The sequence below is a fragment of the Babylonia areolata genome, chromosome 29 (genome assembly GCF_041734735.1).
Source record: "Babylonia areolata isolate BAREFJ2019XMU chromosome 29, ASM4173473v1, whole genome shotgun sequence".
Classification (NCBI taxonomy): Eukaryota; Metazoa; Mollusca; class Gastropoda; order Neogastropoda; family Buccinidae; genus Babylonia; species Babylonia areolata.
The window spans coordinates 2,998,600-3,013,599 of NC_134904.1; the positions used below are offsets into that span (position 1 = coordinate 2,998,600).

Below are 15,000 nucleotides of genomic sequence, written 5' to 3' on the forward strand. Positions count from 1 at the left end.
TCCAGAATTTTCAGAATTCCAGTTCAGAATTGAAACAGACTACATGGATTAATTCTCCAATAAAGAAAAGCAGAGAATGTGTCAGTGTACATGCTCATATGTGACAGCTTTTAGGGTTGAATACTTTTGTTTTTCTTTTTATGTGTATGTGTAAGTGTGTTGGTGGTGTTTGGTGTGGCAGGTGAAAATGTTTTTTTTACAAATTTCTACAAATCAGACATATTTTTTTTTCTTTTTTCTTTTTCTTTTTTAATGCATTGAGTTGTGAACCTTTGATAGGAACCAAGAGAGCAAATCATAGCAGATGAAATCCAGTGACACGTAAAACATGATGATGTGTATAATGTATGTTGCAGGCTTCTCACACACAAAGTATCAGATGGCCTGTACAAACAAGTCCACGATGCTTTTTTAACAGTCCGAAATCAGTGAGTACATTATGGTAGTCTTCACATTTTATTTAATGTAACAAAATCTTACATGTATCATGTATAATAAATGATATAATGATGATTATGACAAAATGACTGTAATGATTTTGCTAATAGTTGCTGCCCCCTCCCGAATACCTCCATACCTCCCAAGCCCAGTTAGTTGTTTCTGTTTCAGTTTCTCTTGGAGGTGTCGCTGCATTCGCACAAACCAATGTGTGCTATATATATATATATTTTTTTTTTTCTCAAGGCCTGACTAAGCGCGTTGGGTTACGCTGCTGGTCAGGCATCTGCTTGGCAGATGTGGTGTAGCGTATATGGATTTGTCCGAACGCAGTGACGCCTCCTTGAGCTACTGAAACTGAAACTGAATGTGCCCTACACCACATCTGCTAGGCAGATGTCTGACCAGCAGCATAACCCAAATTGCTAGTCATACCTTGAATACGTACATGAAAATATATCAGTACCTATTAGATTGGATTTTGTCTTCAGAACTTTGCTAGAGGACAACTCTCATGATGCCATAGATTCTCTTTCAGTTTCAGTGCACAAAGTGTGTGCTGCAGATAGGACCATGGTTGATCATCTTACCTGAACGGTTTGATGCTCAGTTTGAATTTCCAGTCAAATTTGGGAGAATGGGCAAGACCAGGATTTGAACCCAGACCCTCCTGGGTAAACACACACACACACACACACACACACACACACACACACACACACACACACACACACACACACAATATATATATATATATATATGTGTGTGTGTGTGTGTTTGTGTGTATGTATGTATATTTACCATGCAGTGTCAGTTCACAATCAGACATTAGTGATGTCATCGGGCTTGGAGCGACAGAATGCATACTGTTGAGTGACTCTGTGTGCAGGGTTGCTGCATCCTTGGAGACGCTAAGAGTGCCACCCCGCAAGCACGACTACAATCATCTGAGTGCAGCTAAAGTAAGTCGTGTCCACTGTCTCCTGTTTACAGATTCACAGCATTGATTTAGCAGCTCCAAGGTGTAGTTGTCAGTGTCATACATTGACAACCACTAGGTTTAGGGGTTAAGTTGTCTTAGCCCTCTGTTTTGGGGGGTTTTGGGTTTTTTGTGTGATGTTTTATGATGGTGTATATATATGTATATGTGTGTGTGTGTGTGTGTGTGTGTGTGTGTGTGTGTGTGTGTGTGTGACAGTTTGTTTTATGATGGTAAACTGCTGATGGAAAATATGCTTTAGCCCACATGGACCAAATACCACAGCTCATCATGTTTTACTTATGATGGTAAAATGTTGACTGCAACTTTACCAGTTTAACTTTAACTCTTCCACCATGAAAAGCATTCTCTGGCACCCAATATTTTAGACACAGATGCTGTCAGTTACATGGATAGGTTTGTGTCAGAACAGCACAGTGGACGTCATCACTTCAAAGTTGGTCAAAGGGGGAAGGTGACCCAGTTTCCTATTGCTGTCAAGATTTGTTACAATGTGAAAAATGGTCCCTTTAACGTAACCTTTGATGTCGACTTTAAGTCGCCTGTGGTGGTGAACTGTTTAGTTGACTAAAGTCACTTATGGCTGGAAAAGAGTTAACCTGCATGTGCCAAGTAATAATGAAGTATTTATATAGCGCTGAATCATGTGCAGGGGTTAATCAAATCACTTTCACACAAGTCATTCACACCTATACGTATCTATGATTCAAAGGGATGGAAGACAACACTTACAAATACATGTAGATAGAAAGCTAGAGAACCACAAGAATCCAGGAAAGAGAAAGCTTTGAGAGGGCGAAAGATGTAGGTTTTAAGGTTACCGCATCAGATAGTGTTTTCTGGTGGTCGCACTCATGACTCAAGACTCAAGACTTGTTTATTGCTTATACACAGGAAGGGAAATTCAGTGTTTGACATGTGCAAAGAATAAAATCAAATAAAAAAATAATCTGAAGGCGAGTAAGTTTTGAGTAAGTTAAAAAAGTATGTACATTAAGGTACAATCACACACACACACATGGACACACATATGCTCAAACATGCACGCACACACACACACACACACACACACACACACATATTGTATGTCTGTGCCAAACAGTGACAATGTATCCATGCTCAGAAATGTTAGGATAAGCAAACAGCTTGTCTCAATCTGAATGAAATGTTTCTTTTACCTAGTCAACATTAATTGTATCACTTAAGCTGTCAAGATGCATATTTATTGAATGGTCATGCTCTAATAGTGGTTGTGCTTATAGGTTTAATGTTAGATGTGAAAAGAGGTTGATGGTCCCTTAGCCTCTTACGGCAATCAGGACAGTAAATTCAGTAATCACTGTGCCTACGGCCCAGCAAAGGGAGGTGGGGCCCGATCCTCTCCTCTTGCCGTTTTAACTCACTCCAGACGAGGGAACGCTTTAGCAGTTTCGACAGTTAAAACTTTTTCCATGTTTTCCTCATGTAGAAGCATAACAATCGCAGCTACACCGGGCATTGCGGAAGTGTCAAGGGTCGAATGGAAAGTTTCTTCATGAGATTTTGTAAAAACACTCCACAGCGAGCCAGCGAGTTCAGGACCCCACACAACAAGCTAATCTGCATATGTATCGAAAATGGCGTTGCAGGCGATACAAGTGGAAATTTTTGGAGCAAACTAGATCACGACAGTGGCTTTTACCGCTGCTGAAGTGGTTGAAATGCTTCAAACTGAAGGTTTCGACACTGATGAGGATGATGATGTTGAATAAAGTATCTGCAGTGAAGAAAGCAACCAGCAAGAAGGTACTGTTAGTGACTCAGTTTCTGAGAGCAGTGGTGAGAGAGGGGGGTGGGTGTTTACACGAAGTGGGAAGAGGGGTCAGTGGGTCAAGTACAGTGAGTTTCATTCAGTTACTTTATGTTTTGTATTTTTTGTGATTTTTTTTCCTAACCCTAACAAATGGGTCGTGTGTAGGGGAAAGCAAGGGAGAGAGAACTATTCGTCCGGAGTGAGTTAACCTTCTCCAGTCGAAGTCTGTCAGGTACCTGTTGACACCTGAGAGTAGTGATGAAAATTGGAGTGAGTTAACCTTCCCCAGTTGAAGTCTGTCAGGTACCTGTTGACACCTGAGGGTAGTGACGAAAATTGGAGTGAAGTACCTTTCCCAGTTGAAGTCTGTCAGGTACCTGTTGACACCTGAGAGTAGTGAGGAAAATTGGAGTGAGTTAACCTTTCCCAGTTGAAGTCTGTCAGGTACCTGTTGACACCTGAGGGTAGTGAGGAAAATTGGAGTGAGTTAACCTTTCCCAGTTGAAGTCTGTCAGGTACCTGTTGACACCTGAGAGTAGTGACGAAAATTGGAGTGAAGTACCTTTCCCAGTTGAAGTCTGTCAGGTACCTGTTGACACCTGAGGGTAGTGACGAAAATTGGAGTGAAGTGCCTTTCCCAGTTGAAGTCTGTTAGGTACCTGTTGACACCTGAGAGTAGTGAGGAAAATTGGAGTGAGTTAACCTTTCCCAGTTGAAGTCTGTCAGGTACCTGTTGACACCTGAGAGTAGTGAGGAAAATTGGAGTGAAGTGCCTTTCCCAGTTGAAGTCTGTTAGGTACCTGTTGACACCTGAGAGTAGTGAGGAAAATTGGAGTGAGTTAACCTTCCCCAGTTGAAGTCTGTCAGGTACCTGTTGACACCTGAGAGTAGTGAGGAAAATTGGAGTGAAGTGCCTTTCCCAGTTGAAGTCTGTTAGGTACCTGTTGACACCTGAGAGTAGTGAGGAAAATTGGAGTGAGTTAACCTTCCCCAGTTGAAGTCTGTTAGGTACCTGTTGACACCTGAGAGTAGTGAGGAAAATTGGAGTGAGTTAACCTTCCCCAGTTGAAGTCTGTCAGGTACCTGTTGACACCTGAGAGTAGTGAGGAAAATTGGAGTGAAGTGCCTTTCCCAGTTGAAGTCTGTTAGGTACCTGTTGACACCTGAGAGTAGTGAGGAAAATTGGAGTGAAGTACCTTTCGCAGTTGAAGTCTGTTAGGTACCTGTTGACACTTGAGAGTAGTGAGGAAAATTGGAGTGAAGTGCCTTTCCCAGTTGAAGTCTGTTAGGTACCTGTTGACACCTGAGAGTAGTGAGGAAAATTGGAGTGAAGTGCCTTTCCCAGTTGAAGTCTGTTAGGTACCTGTTGACACCTGAGAGTAGTGAGGAAAATTGGAGTGAAGTGCCTTTCCCAGTTGAAGTCTGTCAGGTACCTGTTGACACCCGAGGGTAGTGAGAAAATTGGAGTGAAGTGCCTTTCCCAAGGACACAACACTGGGCCAGAATCGGGCATCGAACCGGATCAGTGGTGAACGCTGGATCAGTGGTGAACGCCGGATCAGTGGTGAACGCCGGATCAGTGGTGAACGCTGGATCAGAAATAAAAAACTCCAAACTATTTCTGCAACAGCACTTCTTCAAAGCTAGTGTACTTGAACTAAAAGACAAATAACTGTGAGTTTACAGACAAGAATGTTGTATCGTATAGTTGTTGCAACTGGCGCGGAGGCCGAGAGGTTAAAGCATTGGGCTTTGAATCTGAGGGTCCCAGGTTCCAATCCTGGTCAGATTGCCCGGTGGGTAAAGGGTGGAGATGTTTTTCAGTCTCCAAGGTCAACATAATTATGTGCAGACCTGCTAGTGCCTGAACTTCCTTCGTGTGTATGTGCATGCAGAAGATTAAATGTGCACATTAAAAGATCCTGTAATCCTTGTCAGCGCTTGTCGGGTTATGGAAACAAGAACATACCCGGCATGCACCACCCTGAGAACAGAGTATGGCTGGCTACATCGTGATGGCGAAAATGGTTATACATGTAAAAATCCTCTCATGTATGCGAGTGAATGGAGAAGTGGCAGCCCATGAACAAAGGAGATGATGTTTGTTGCTGGTTGTGCAGGTCAGTCTGGAAGACATGAAGAAACAGCTGGAGCAACGCAAGTCCTCTCTCACCGCCACATTGGAAAACCAGGAGAAGTAATTCATTTGCATTCATGGAGAGTTATCTCCTTTTTTATTTTGTTCATTTTATTTTCAAACGTCCCTTGTTTCTGTCTTTTGTGTGTGTACTTTATTCTGTAGTTAACTTATTCCGGACAATGGAACGCTATCACGTTCCGGACATAAGGTAGCGTTCTGGACGACGGAATGCTATAGTGGTTTTGACAATTAAAATTTTTTCCCACGTTTTCCTCATGGGCCAGCATGACAATCGCAGCTACACCAGGCATTGCGAATGTGTCAAGGGTCGATTGGAAAGTTTCTTCATGAGATTCTGTAACAACACACACCACAGTGAGCCAGTGAGTTCAGGACCCCACACAACAAGCTAATCTGCATACATATCGAAAATGGCGTCGCAGGTAATACAAGTGGAAATTTTTGGAACAAACTAGATCACGACAGCGGCTTTTACCACTGCTGAAGTGATTGATATGCTTCAAACTGAAGGTTTTCGACATCGACAAGGATGATCAAGACGTTGAAGAAAGTATCTGCAGTGAAGAAAGCTACCAGCAAGTAGGTACTGATAGTAATTCAGCTTCTGAAAGCAGTGAAGAGGGAGGGGTGTGCACATTCACACGACTTGAGGAGAGGGGTCAGTGGGTCAAATTCAATGAGTTTCATTCAGTTACTTTATGTTTTGTATTTTTTGTGATTTTTTTCCTAACCCTAACAAATGGGTCGTCTGTAGGGAAAAGCAAGGGAAATAACTATTCGTCCGGAATGAGTGAAATAACCTTTGGGTGGCCTGGGAACAAACACTGGGCTTGAAATGTATTGAAAATCAAGTGCTGATGATATTCATATGGTTTATCAAATCGATATGAAAAGAAAAACCAAAAGAGATGTAAATGAGCTAAAGAAAGGTAAACATGTTGTGATGTATTACTTTTTTGTCACAACAGATTTCTCTGTTTCAAATTCAGGCTGCTTTCCCCAAAGAGAGCATGTCGCCACAGTGCCGCGCCACCACTTTTTTAAGCCAGAATTTTACTCATAGAAATCTGCTGTGATAAAAAAAATAGAATAGATAAAATGGATAAATAAATAGGTAGTGAAAATAAAAAGTAATAAAAGTGTTTCCTCTTTTTGTAATTTTATCTTCATTTGTTTTCATATTTTTTTATGAAGGCATATGTTTGGGCTTTGTGTTTTTTCAAAGAAGGAGGTGAGTGTGTATTATTGATTCACACATTTGTTCCGGTTCTGTTCCAGAGAGCTGCAAAAGTTGCAAGATGAAAAAACATTCCTCCAGGACTTTGGGAAGACTCCAGCAAAGGTAAACAGCAGAACTGAAAATGGATGGTGCTGTGTGTGGAATGTCAACCCATCTGTGTTTGAGGCTGTCAGGTTTTTTCTCTGCTTGTTTATGACTTTGGTTCCAATGACCGATTGTGATTGTACTTTGAATATATCTGTGAATGTGTTTGTATGTGAGTGTTTTTGTCTCTGGACCTTGCAGTTGGAATGAACTTCCTCTTTCGCTTCGTCAGATCTCCACACTCGGCTCTTTCAAGTCTGGCCTTAAAACCCACCTCTTCCCAAAATAGCCTCCCTTCCCTGCCTCTTCCTTGTCTTCAGTTTCTCCAGTTTTAGAGTTATGCATGCTTGTGAATGACTGATGTGAAAGCACTTTGATTTGTCTCTGCACAAGATTCAGTGCTATATAAATACCATTATTATTATTATTATTATCATTATCATTATTATTATTATTATTATATATGTGAGTGTGTGTGTGTGACTGATCATGTATGTGTGAGTGTGTATGTATGTGTGTGAGTGTGTATGTGTCAGTGAATATATTCAAAGAGTGCATGTGTGTGTGTGTGTTAGCAAGTGTGTATGTATGAGAGAGAGAGAGAGAGAAAGAGAGAGGGAGAGAGATGCTTCTGTTCAATACTCTAAAGCTGTACATTCTATGTGATTTAAGAGCATATTGTCACGACGTTAGTGGCTTCTCCATTTTTGTTTTTGTAACATTCATTTTGTCTTTCACCAGTCAGGATGAGAGATACACATGCAAGCGAATGACTGGTGTGAAAAGAGCTTTGATTTGATGCTGCACCAGATTTATTGCTATATGAATACTTTATTATTATTATTAGCATCAATATTATAAATATAATAATTATTATTTTTACATGTGTTATTATCATAATTGTTATTATCATTATTGTTGTTGTTATCATTTTCATTGCCATTATTATTATTATTATTGTTATAGTTATTATTATTGATATTATTATGATTATTATTATCATCATTATTTTTAATATGTGTTATCCTGTGTTTCAGCATCATCCTCTTCTTTTGGAGCCAATGGAGAAGGAGCTCCACCTGAACTTTGACATGCTGAAATGAGGACTCTTGTGTCTTGGAACCATTGTTGCTTTCTGCTCAGCCAACCACCTGGGGCCCTTGCCAGGTCTGAAAAACTGTAGATATTGATCCTGCATAGCGCCTGATGAACACCCCCCCTATTCCCCCCACGCCCCCTCCGCCCCCTCCCTGCCCCTCCCAGCCCCCTAAATAAAAAAAGAAAATTAGGCACAAGCACAGTCAAATTCACTCACATAAACATACGACATGCCTCTGTTGTTGACCATTCTGTAAATTTTTTGTCAAAGGATTAAAAAAAGAAAAAACCCCAGACAAACCTGAAGGTAAAAATAATCATACATTATACAGATATAGATATACGATAACAGGCAAACAAAACCAAAAATTGTCAACTGTCACCTAAACACATCCCAGGCAGAAAAAAAATAGAACATATTGTATTGTATTGCATTGTATTGTATTACTCTCTTATCACAACAGATTTCTCTTGTGTGAAATTTGGGCTGCTCTTTCCCCAGGGAAAGCATGTCGCTACTCTGAGAGCGCCGCCCACAGTAAGAATGCCCAGTTATCAAGTCCAGAAAAAGAGACACAGTGTTTAAAGGCCTTCTGGAAAAAAAAATATATATTGGTGAGTGGACCTGCAGGGCAGAAACAGTAAGAATGTCCAATTATCAAGTCCAGAAAAAGAGACACAGTGTTTAAAGGCCTTCAGGAAAATAATATATTGGTGAGTGGACCTGCAGGGCAGAAACAAAGGTAGAGGCAACAGAAGGGAAAGGTCAGAAACGAAGAGAGTGATAGAAAAGGGGAAATTTCTGCACATAAGTCCAGAAGCTGGGGATAGTGTTTATTCTGAAATAGCCTCCGATAGTCCCATGGAGATGAGGATTCTTCAAGACAAGAACAACTGGGTTGTCTTGCCCCTCTATGTGGTCTTGTGGAATCATCATACACATCTTTACAGAATATTAATTATCTCCACAAAGAAAAATTCGTTTGAGGTGTTTAACACATAGGAAGCGTTGTACAATGATTACTTAAAAATGGCATAAAAAAGCCAAGTTGATATAAACGTCATGTACAGTTATTACAAACATATGCAGACAATAATCACAATTAAAAGATTAGGTTGAAATGTCACACTGTAATCTATGTCTGTGTAGACTTTGTTCTTGTTGATACGTGTGTCATGGGTTTTGTTTTTTGTTTTTAAGGGGTTTTGGAGTTTGTTTTTTTCATTTTGGCATAATGTGTGTGGTGTGGTGTGGTGTGTGTGTGTGTGTGTGTGTGTGCGTGTGTGTGCTTGGTTAATGCTTTTGTTACCTATTTGAATGAACAAAATACTGCTACTGATAAATGAAGTTACATGTTACAATAAAAGGTAGATAAGACAAAACTGACCTGTGTTTGGTTCATTCATTTTGAAATACCATTAATGCATGTCTAACAAAATTAATATGTAATGATGTTGTTAGGAAAACAATAATCACTTCCTGTTCTGGAATCTATTCATTCTCTCTTTCTCTAAGTGCTTATTTGTAATCCTTGAATATGAAGAATTCTTTCTCTCTGTCTCTCTCTCTCTCTCTCTCTCTCTCTCTCTCTCACTCATACATGCACGCACACGCACACATACCCCCCTTTAACTCTCAGTCTCTCTCAGAGATACACACAATGCCATTTTTAACATACGTACATAAAACTTTTCACTTGCTCTTTCTCTCCAGTGCAGCACACATTTGGCACACTGAAAAAGAACCCAGGGCAACAAAAGTACTGTGCTCTGGAAAAAAATCTTGAGAAGAAATCCACTCTGATAGGTACAGAAATATATATGCTTGCACTCAATGCCTGACTAGCACATTGGGTTATGCTGCTGTCGCGCATCTGCCTATCAGATGTCACACATCTGCCCATCAGATGTGGTGTAGCGTATATATATTTGTCCCAATGTTGTGACGCCTCCTTGCGAAGGTGAAACTTTCTCTCTGTCTCTTTTTGTCAAACTCTCTCTCTTTCTCTGTATTTTATGTGCAGTGTTGTTTCATACACACTTGAATATATCTGTGCACCAAAGTACAACTCATCCATACACACAAGCTTTCATGCTTACAAAGATTCACACACACACACACACACACACACACACACACACACACACTCACACACTCACACACACACAGAGGCTCAGAGTTTACTTCACAAGGTGTTTATTGGTGCAACCCACAAATGAATTATTGCTTCTCTCTCTCTCTCTCTCTCCCACTCTCTCTCTCTCTCTCTCTCTCTCTCTCTCACTCACTCTCTCTCCCTCTCTCTCCCTTTCTCTCTCTCTCTCCCCACTTTTGTTCTCTGTACAATCCCAGAGAATGACACATGAATAAATATGCAATCAACTGAAATTCCATGTCAATGGTTTATGCAGCCAGGTAATTCGAAAATGACATTGCAGATCAATAAGTTGTACAGCTTAGTAATTGATTATCAGACCTAACTACAAACCAGTAATTGATACAGCTATGTAATCATAAAACATGATGGCAAATCAATAAGTTACAAGGTAATAATGAAACATGACTGCGGATCAGTAATTTAGACAGTCTGATATTTATAAGACTTGACCACTTATCAATAATTTTTACAGCTGTGGTGTCATAAAACATGATGGATAATCAACATTAGATGTTTTATATATATATATATATATATATATATATATATATATATATATATATATATATATACACACATCTTTGTGTGTGTGTGTAAAATACAATTATCAATTATCAATGATTATATAATTACCTGTGATCAATAATTCATAAGATTACCTGTGATCAATAAATCATACAAGCAGGTGAAAAAAAGGCTGTAAATGAGACCATGTTTCACACTTTTAACATGGTGAATTTCTCTCTCTCTCTCTCTCTCTCTCTCTCTCTCTCTCTCTTTCATATACAAACAAATACACATTCAACCACTTAAACTGTATATACTACTAATATACAGATGTGCTCAGAAATTAAACTTTTAATGATTGGAAATTCAATCAATACATCATGAGAAGAAAAAAAACCTCATCACAAGCATATGCAATGAAAAATCAATCAATACAATATGACAATTACAATTTTAATGATTGAAAATTCAATCAATACAGGATGAGAGAAAAAAAACTCATCACAAACATATGCAATGAAAATTCAGTCAATACAGAATGACAAATATTATCACAAAATTATGGTACTTGCGCATGTTCCGTTTGGAAGTGAAAGAGTAACGCTCATGAAATGATATTTTCAGCACAACAATATATAGGCATACACATATTCCACTGTGATCTTATAAATATAATACTGATGAAATCATGTTTTTGGCACATGCACATAATATTCCACTATGAACTGAAAGTGCAATACAACACAATTTCACAACCTGTATTTTTAATGGATTTCTGTGATGAGATGAAAAGATCTCTTGCGGGATGTGTTTCGCTGTTTTCTCTCAACAGATTGTGAGGCAGGGATCATGAGCAGAAGAGAAGAGTGCCGTGTTAAAAAAACATGATTGTATTCTCTTGGTTGGAAGTGAATGGTGAGAACACACAGACATACACACAGATATGTCAGAGGTCTGTTGTGCAGATTATCTCATCGTGCCTTGCTGGCTTTGGGTAGTCTTTGAAATGCACAGAGTTTCATTGGTTCAGATTCTCCTATAATTGGATAAGTACAATGGAAAGTTTCCTTTAATCAGAATTGTGAGTACAGTAATCCTTGGTGCTTTTCCACAAGGATCCTTGGTACAGATTCTCTTATAACTGGATAAGTATAATGGGAAGTTTCCTTTAATTGGAATTCTGAGTAAAGAAATCTTTGGTACTTTTCTACAAAGGTTTGTTGGTACAGCATCTCTGGTAAATGGATACATACAATAGATCTTTTCCTTTTATGTGAATTGTGAGTAAAGAAATCTTTGGTACTTTTCTACAAGGATTTGTTGGTACAGCATCTGGTAAATGGATACATACAATAGATCTTTTCCTTTTATGTGAATTGTGAGTAAAGGAATCTTTGGTACTTTTCTACAAGGATTTGTTGGTACAGCATCTGGTAAATGGATACACACAATAGATCTTTTCCTTTTATGTGAATTGTGAGTGAAGGAATGTTTGTGCTGTATGTATCCAGACTAAGAGAGGCCATACCATTGAATACTGATCGTCGACGCAGACAAGAAATCCCCAAAACAGTTAAGAAACCTGAGATGTTTAACTGCAAGTTTGCTCATTGGTTAAAAACCACAATCATTTCCATAATGAATTATGTTGGGATTTTTTTTTTTTTTTACAAATAGAAGGCCATATAACAAATTTTCTACCAACAGGCGTGACATTTGGTTTTAATTATCTTTATAATACACGTTTCAGAATTTATTTTCTGGTATTGTAAGTTACAATTGGAGATTTTACATGGTGTGTGTAATTCCACAGTCACAGTATGGCTGTTGTCCATAAGGTATGACTGTGGACTTTGTTATAAATCAGGTGAACCTGACACCTGGTTCACCTTTCTTTTGTTTTCAGTCACCACGGTGATGCATACAATAAAATGTTGTCCATTTAAGACATGAGGTGTGTAGACCACTTACAACAGTCTTCATGTAATCAGGATAAGGTAGGAAAACTGACAAATAAAAATAAAACAAATACTGGGAAATGTATGAAATTTTCTTGGTTTATATTCTTTACACATGACAGTTCTTAAAACTTTTATACCCAAGCTAGCAACTTTTTATTTGTCCTGTTCTCAAATCTGATTAAAATATTCATTTATTTACAAAATAGATACAGTACATGTTTCTTTGATTGTGCTTTTAAGTTTTGCGAAATCAAACTTGAGTTCAGCCATATTCTGGAATCATAATGCACCGCTTTTTATTTCATTTTTGCATAAAGATAGTCAACACATTGTAGTGCGAGTGAAAACAAAGATTTGTAGGCACGGGAGATAATTTCTTTGTAATGGTTTTTTCACTGGACCTTGGCAACAAAAGTTATTTCCTCATACCATCGAAGGGAGTTAACTCAGCACACTCATCTGGTTTCTTCATTAATTATTGATTTAGTTGTTTCCTTTTCAATCGACGCCAGCTTTAAGAGGAATTCATCTTATCCAAGAACTGTGTAAAGAATAAATATTTTTGTTGAACACATTGAGAAAGAAAAAAAAGAAACCATACAAATCTTCAATCATTCACTGAACATTGCACTCAATGCAAAATGATACAATTTCCTGAACAAAGATCGGCTGATATAAAAATTACGAAGTGAAACAATATTTGAAATAAATAAATAGATACGCGGTTTTTAAAACCACACTCAGCATAATTTACTTTGAAGCTCAAAAGAGCCCCAATATCACAGTTCTTGATGAAACATGCACAGAATTGCATGACGTCAGTACTTGGTGAGCACCAGCAGAAGCAGATTCAGTGCAGCGACACACCAGGTAAGATGGAAGTTCTGGACATTTGTGGTTCTGAAACAGAAATGAATGGAAAAAAAAAATGGGTTAAATTCCCCGCCTGTGAATGTATTCATGGAACGGTATTTCTGTACACAGTAATTGCGCACAAAACACTGAATCCCAACACCTGGAGAGAAAAAAACAAACAGAACAAAAACAACCGTGACAACAAACCCCGACCCCACAGGTAAACGTTTGCCTAAATGTTTTGCTTCCCCCCAGCCCCGCCCCTGTTTTTTCAGTAATAAAAAGAATGTTTCTTTCCACTTACTATATGATACATTACAGTGATAACAACAATGATGATGAACACATTCACGACATTTATACTGAGGTAGACTGTTTTCCGCACTCTGCCAATGAGGAAGCATCCATAACATGCTAGGACCACTTTCTGATGCAATGATAATTAGTCTGTCCTATTAAGTCTTAATCTATTTCTCTATTTTTTCTTCCTGTTGTGGATCTTTTCTTTTTTCTTTTTTTCTTCTGTGTTTACTTTCCATCCTGGCCTTTGTCAATATGCTTTTGTTCTTATACGATTTAATAACTGTTTGTTTTTTAATCTGCCCAAAGGACCTCCCAGTAGAACAATAAACCCCTACCCCCACAGGTGAACAAAATCCATGTATCACCCCCAGCCTCCATCCTTACCCCTTCCCCCTGTCTCACCCCTGCAGAACAACTAACCTTGACCCCCACAGGTGAAGGAACAGCTGCCCAAACAACCCCTCCCAACAGTACAGCAACAATCACCTACCATACATGGGAAACATCTGACTACCATCGTACACGTTACCCTTCAGTGATACTATTCACTGCTTCAGGTGGGTATATCTTACTTGTGAAGATAACTATTGACCGTGCGGCAGAAAAAGGAAAGGAAGGGAAGTAATTTACCCAGAGTTGCTGTACATCCTGCTGTAGCAGGCAGGCCGCATCCAGGGGGGATAACCCTCCCGCCTTCCTCCGGGCAGCGCACGCCGGAACGAGTCCAGGACGATGTGACTGCACGAGACAAAAATAAAATAAAATAAAGAACTGCAATGAAGATCCACGCGAGCACAGACATTGTACGAACACACACACACACACAAACACACACAAAAACACACAGAGTCATACCCCACCCCCCCACAAACACACATAACCACCAGTACCCCACCCCACCCCATCCACACTGCGCATACATTTGAACCCCTCGCGGGAGAATGCACTGAGTACAATGAAAAGAGGACAGTGGGCAATAACAAATGAAAGAACCAAAGGAAGAAGGCGATGGTGTGTCACTATCAGCAGTGGTGGAAGAACAGTATCAGAAGCTCAAGGAGGGGTCACTGCGTTCCGCGGTGGAAGAACAAACAACAAGAAAACAAACAGGCTGCAGATCCGTCTGAAGACTGATGAAGTCAGAAGATAAAATGGTGATGAACTCGAAGGACAAGAGACAACACGAGTACTGAGAAAACCCATAGGACAAAATAGCACACACACACACACACACACACTAGCAAACAGTCAGCGTATAATCATTACCAGACAAGAATGGACACGCCTAAAATACAAAGAAACACTAGACGCACACAACAGAATAAGGATGGATTCGGTCAGTACAGTCCAGTCATCCCTAGATGGCGAAAATGTCTATTTCCCTATTAGATCAAAGTATTGT

At 39.4% G+C, this 15,000-nt stretch overlaps 2 protein-coding genes across 2 annotated transcripts in view; one reads left to right on the top strand and one right to left on the bottom strand.

The window, feature by feature from the left end:
* Positions 1-8,520, top strand: part of LOC143302171 (uncharacterized) — a 9,892-nt gene extending 1,372 nt beyond the window's left edge. Inside the window, exons 3-7 of the mRNA XM_076616710.1 lie at positions 357-428; positions 1,328-1,400; positions 5,351-5,427; positions 6,670-6,733; positions 7,753-8,520. Coding sequence (XP_076472825.1) covers positions 357-428; positions 1,328-1,400; positions 5,351-5,427; positions 6,670-6,733; positions 7,753-7,818 — 352 coding nt within the window. The 3' untranslated portion in view covers positions 7,819-8,520. The remainder of the gene's footprint in view (positions 1-356; positions 429-1,327; positions 1,401-5,350; positions 5,428-6,669; positions 6,734-7,752) is intronic.
* Positions 8,521-11,764: 3,244 nt separating this feature from the next.
* The window catches only part of LOC143302170 (collagenase 3-like), a 20,359-nt gene continuing 17,123 nt past the window's right edge, over positions 11,765-15,000 (bottom strand). The window contains exons 11-12 of the mRNA XM_076616709.1: positions 14,229-14,336; positions 11,765-13,340 (exon numbers count right to left, since the gene is read on the bottom strand). Of these exons, the coding sequence (XP_076472824.1) occupies positions 13,259-13,340; positions 14,229-14,336 (190 nt within the window). The 3' untranslated portion in view covers positions 11,765-13,258. The remainder of the gene's footprint in view (positions 13,341-14,228; positions 14,337-15,000) is intronic.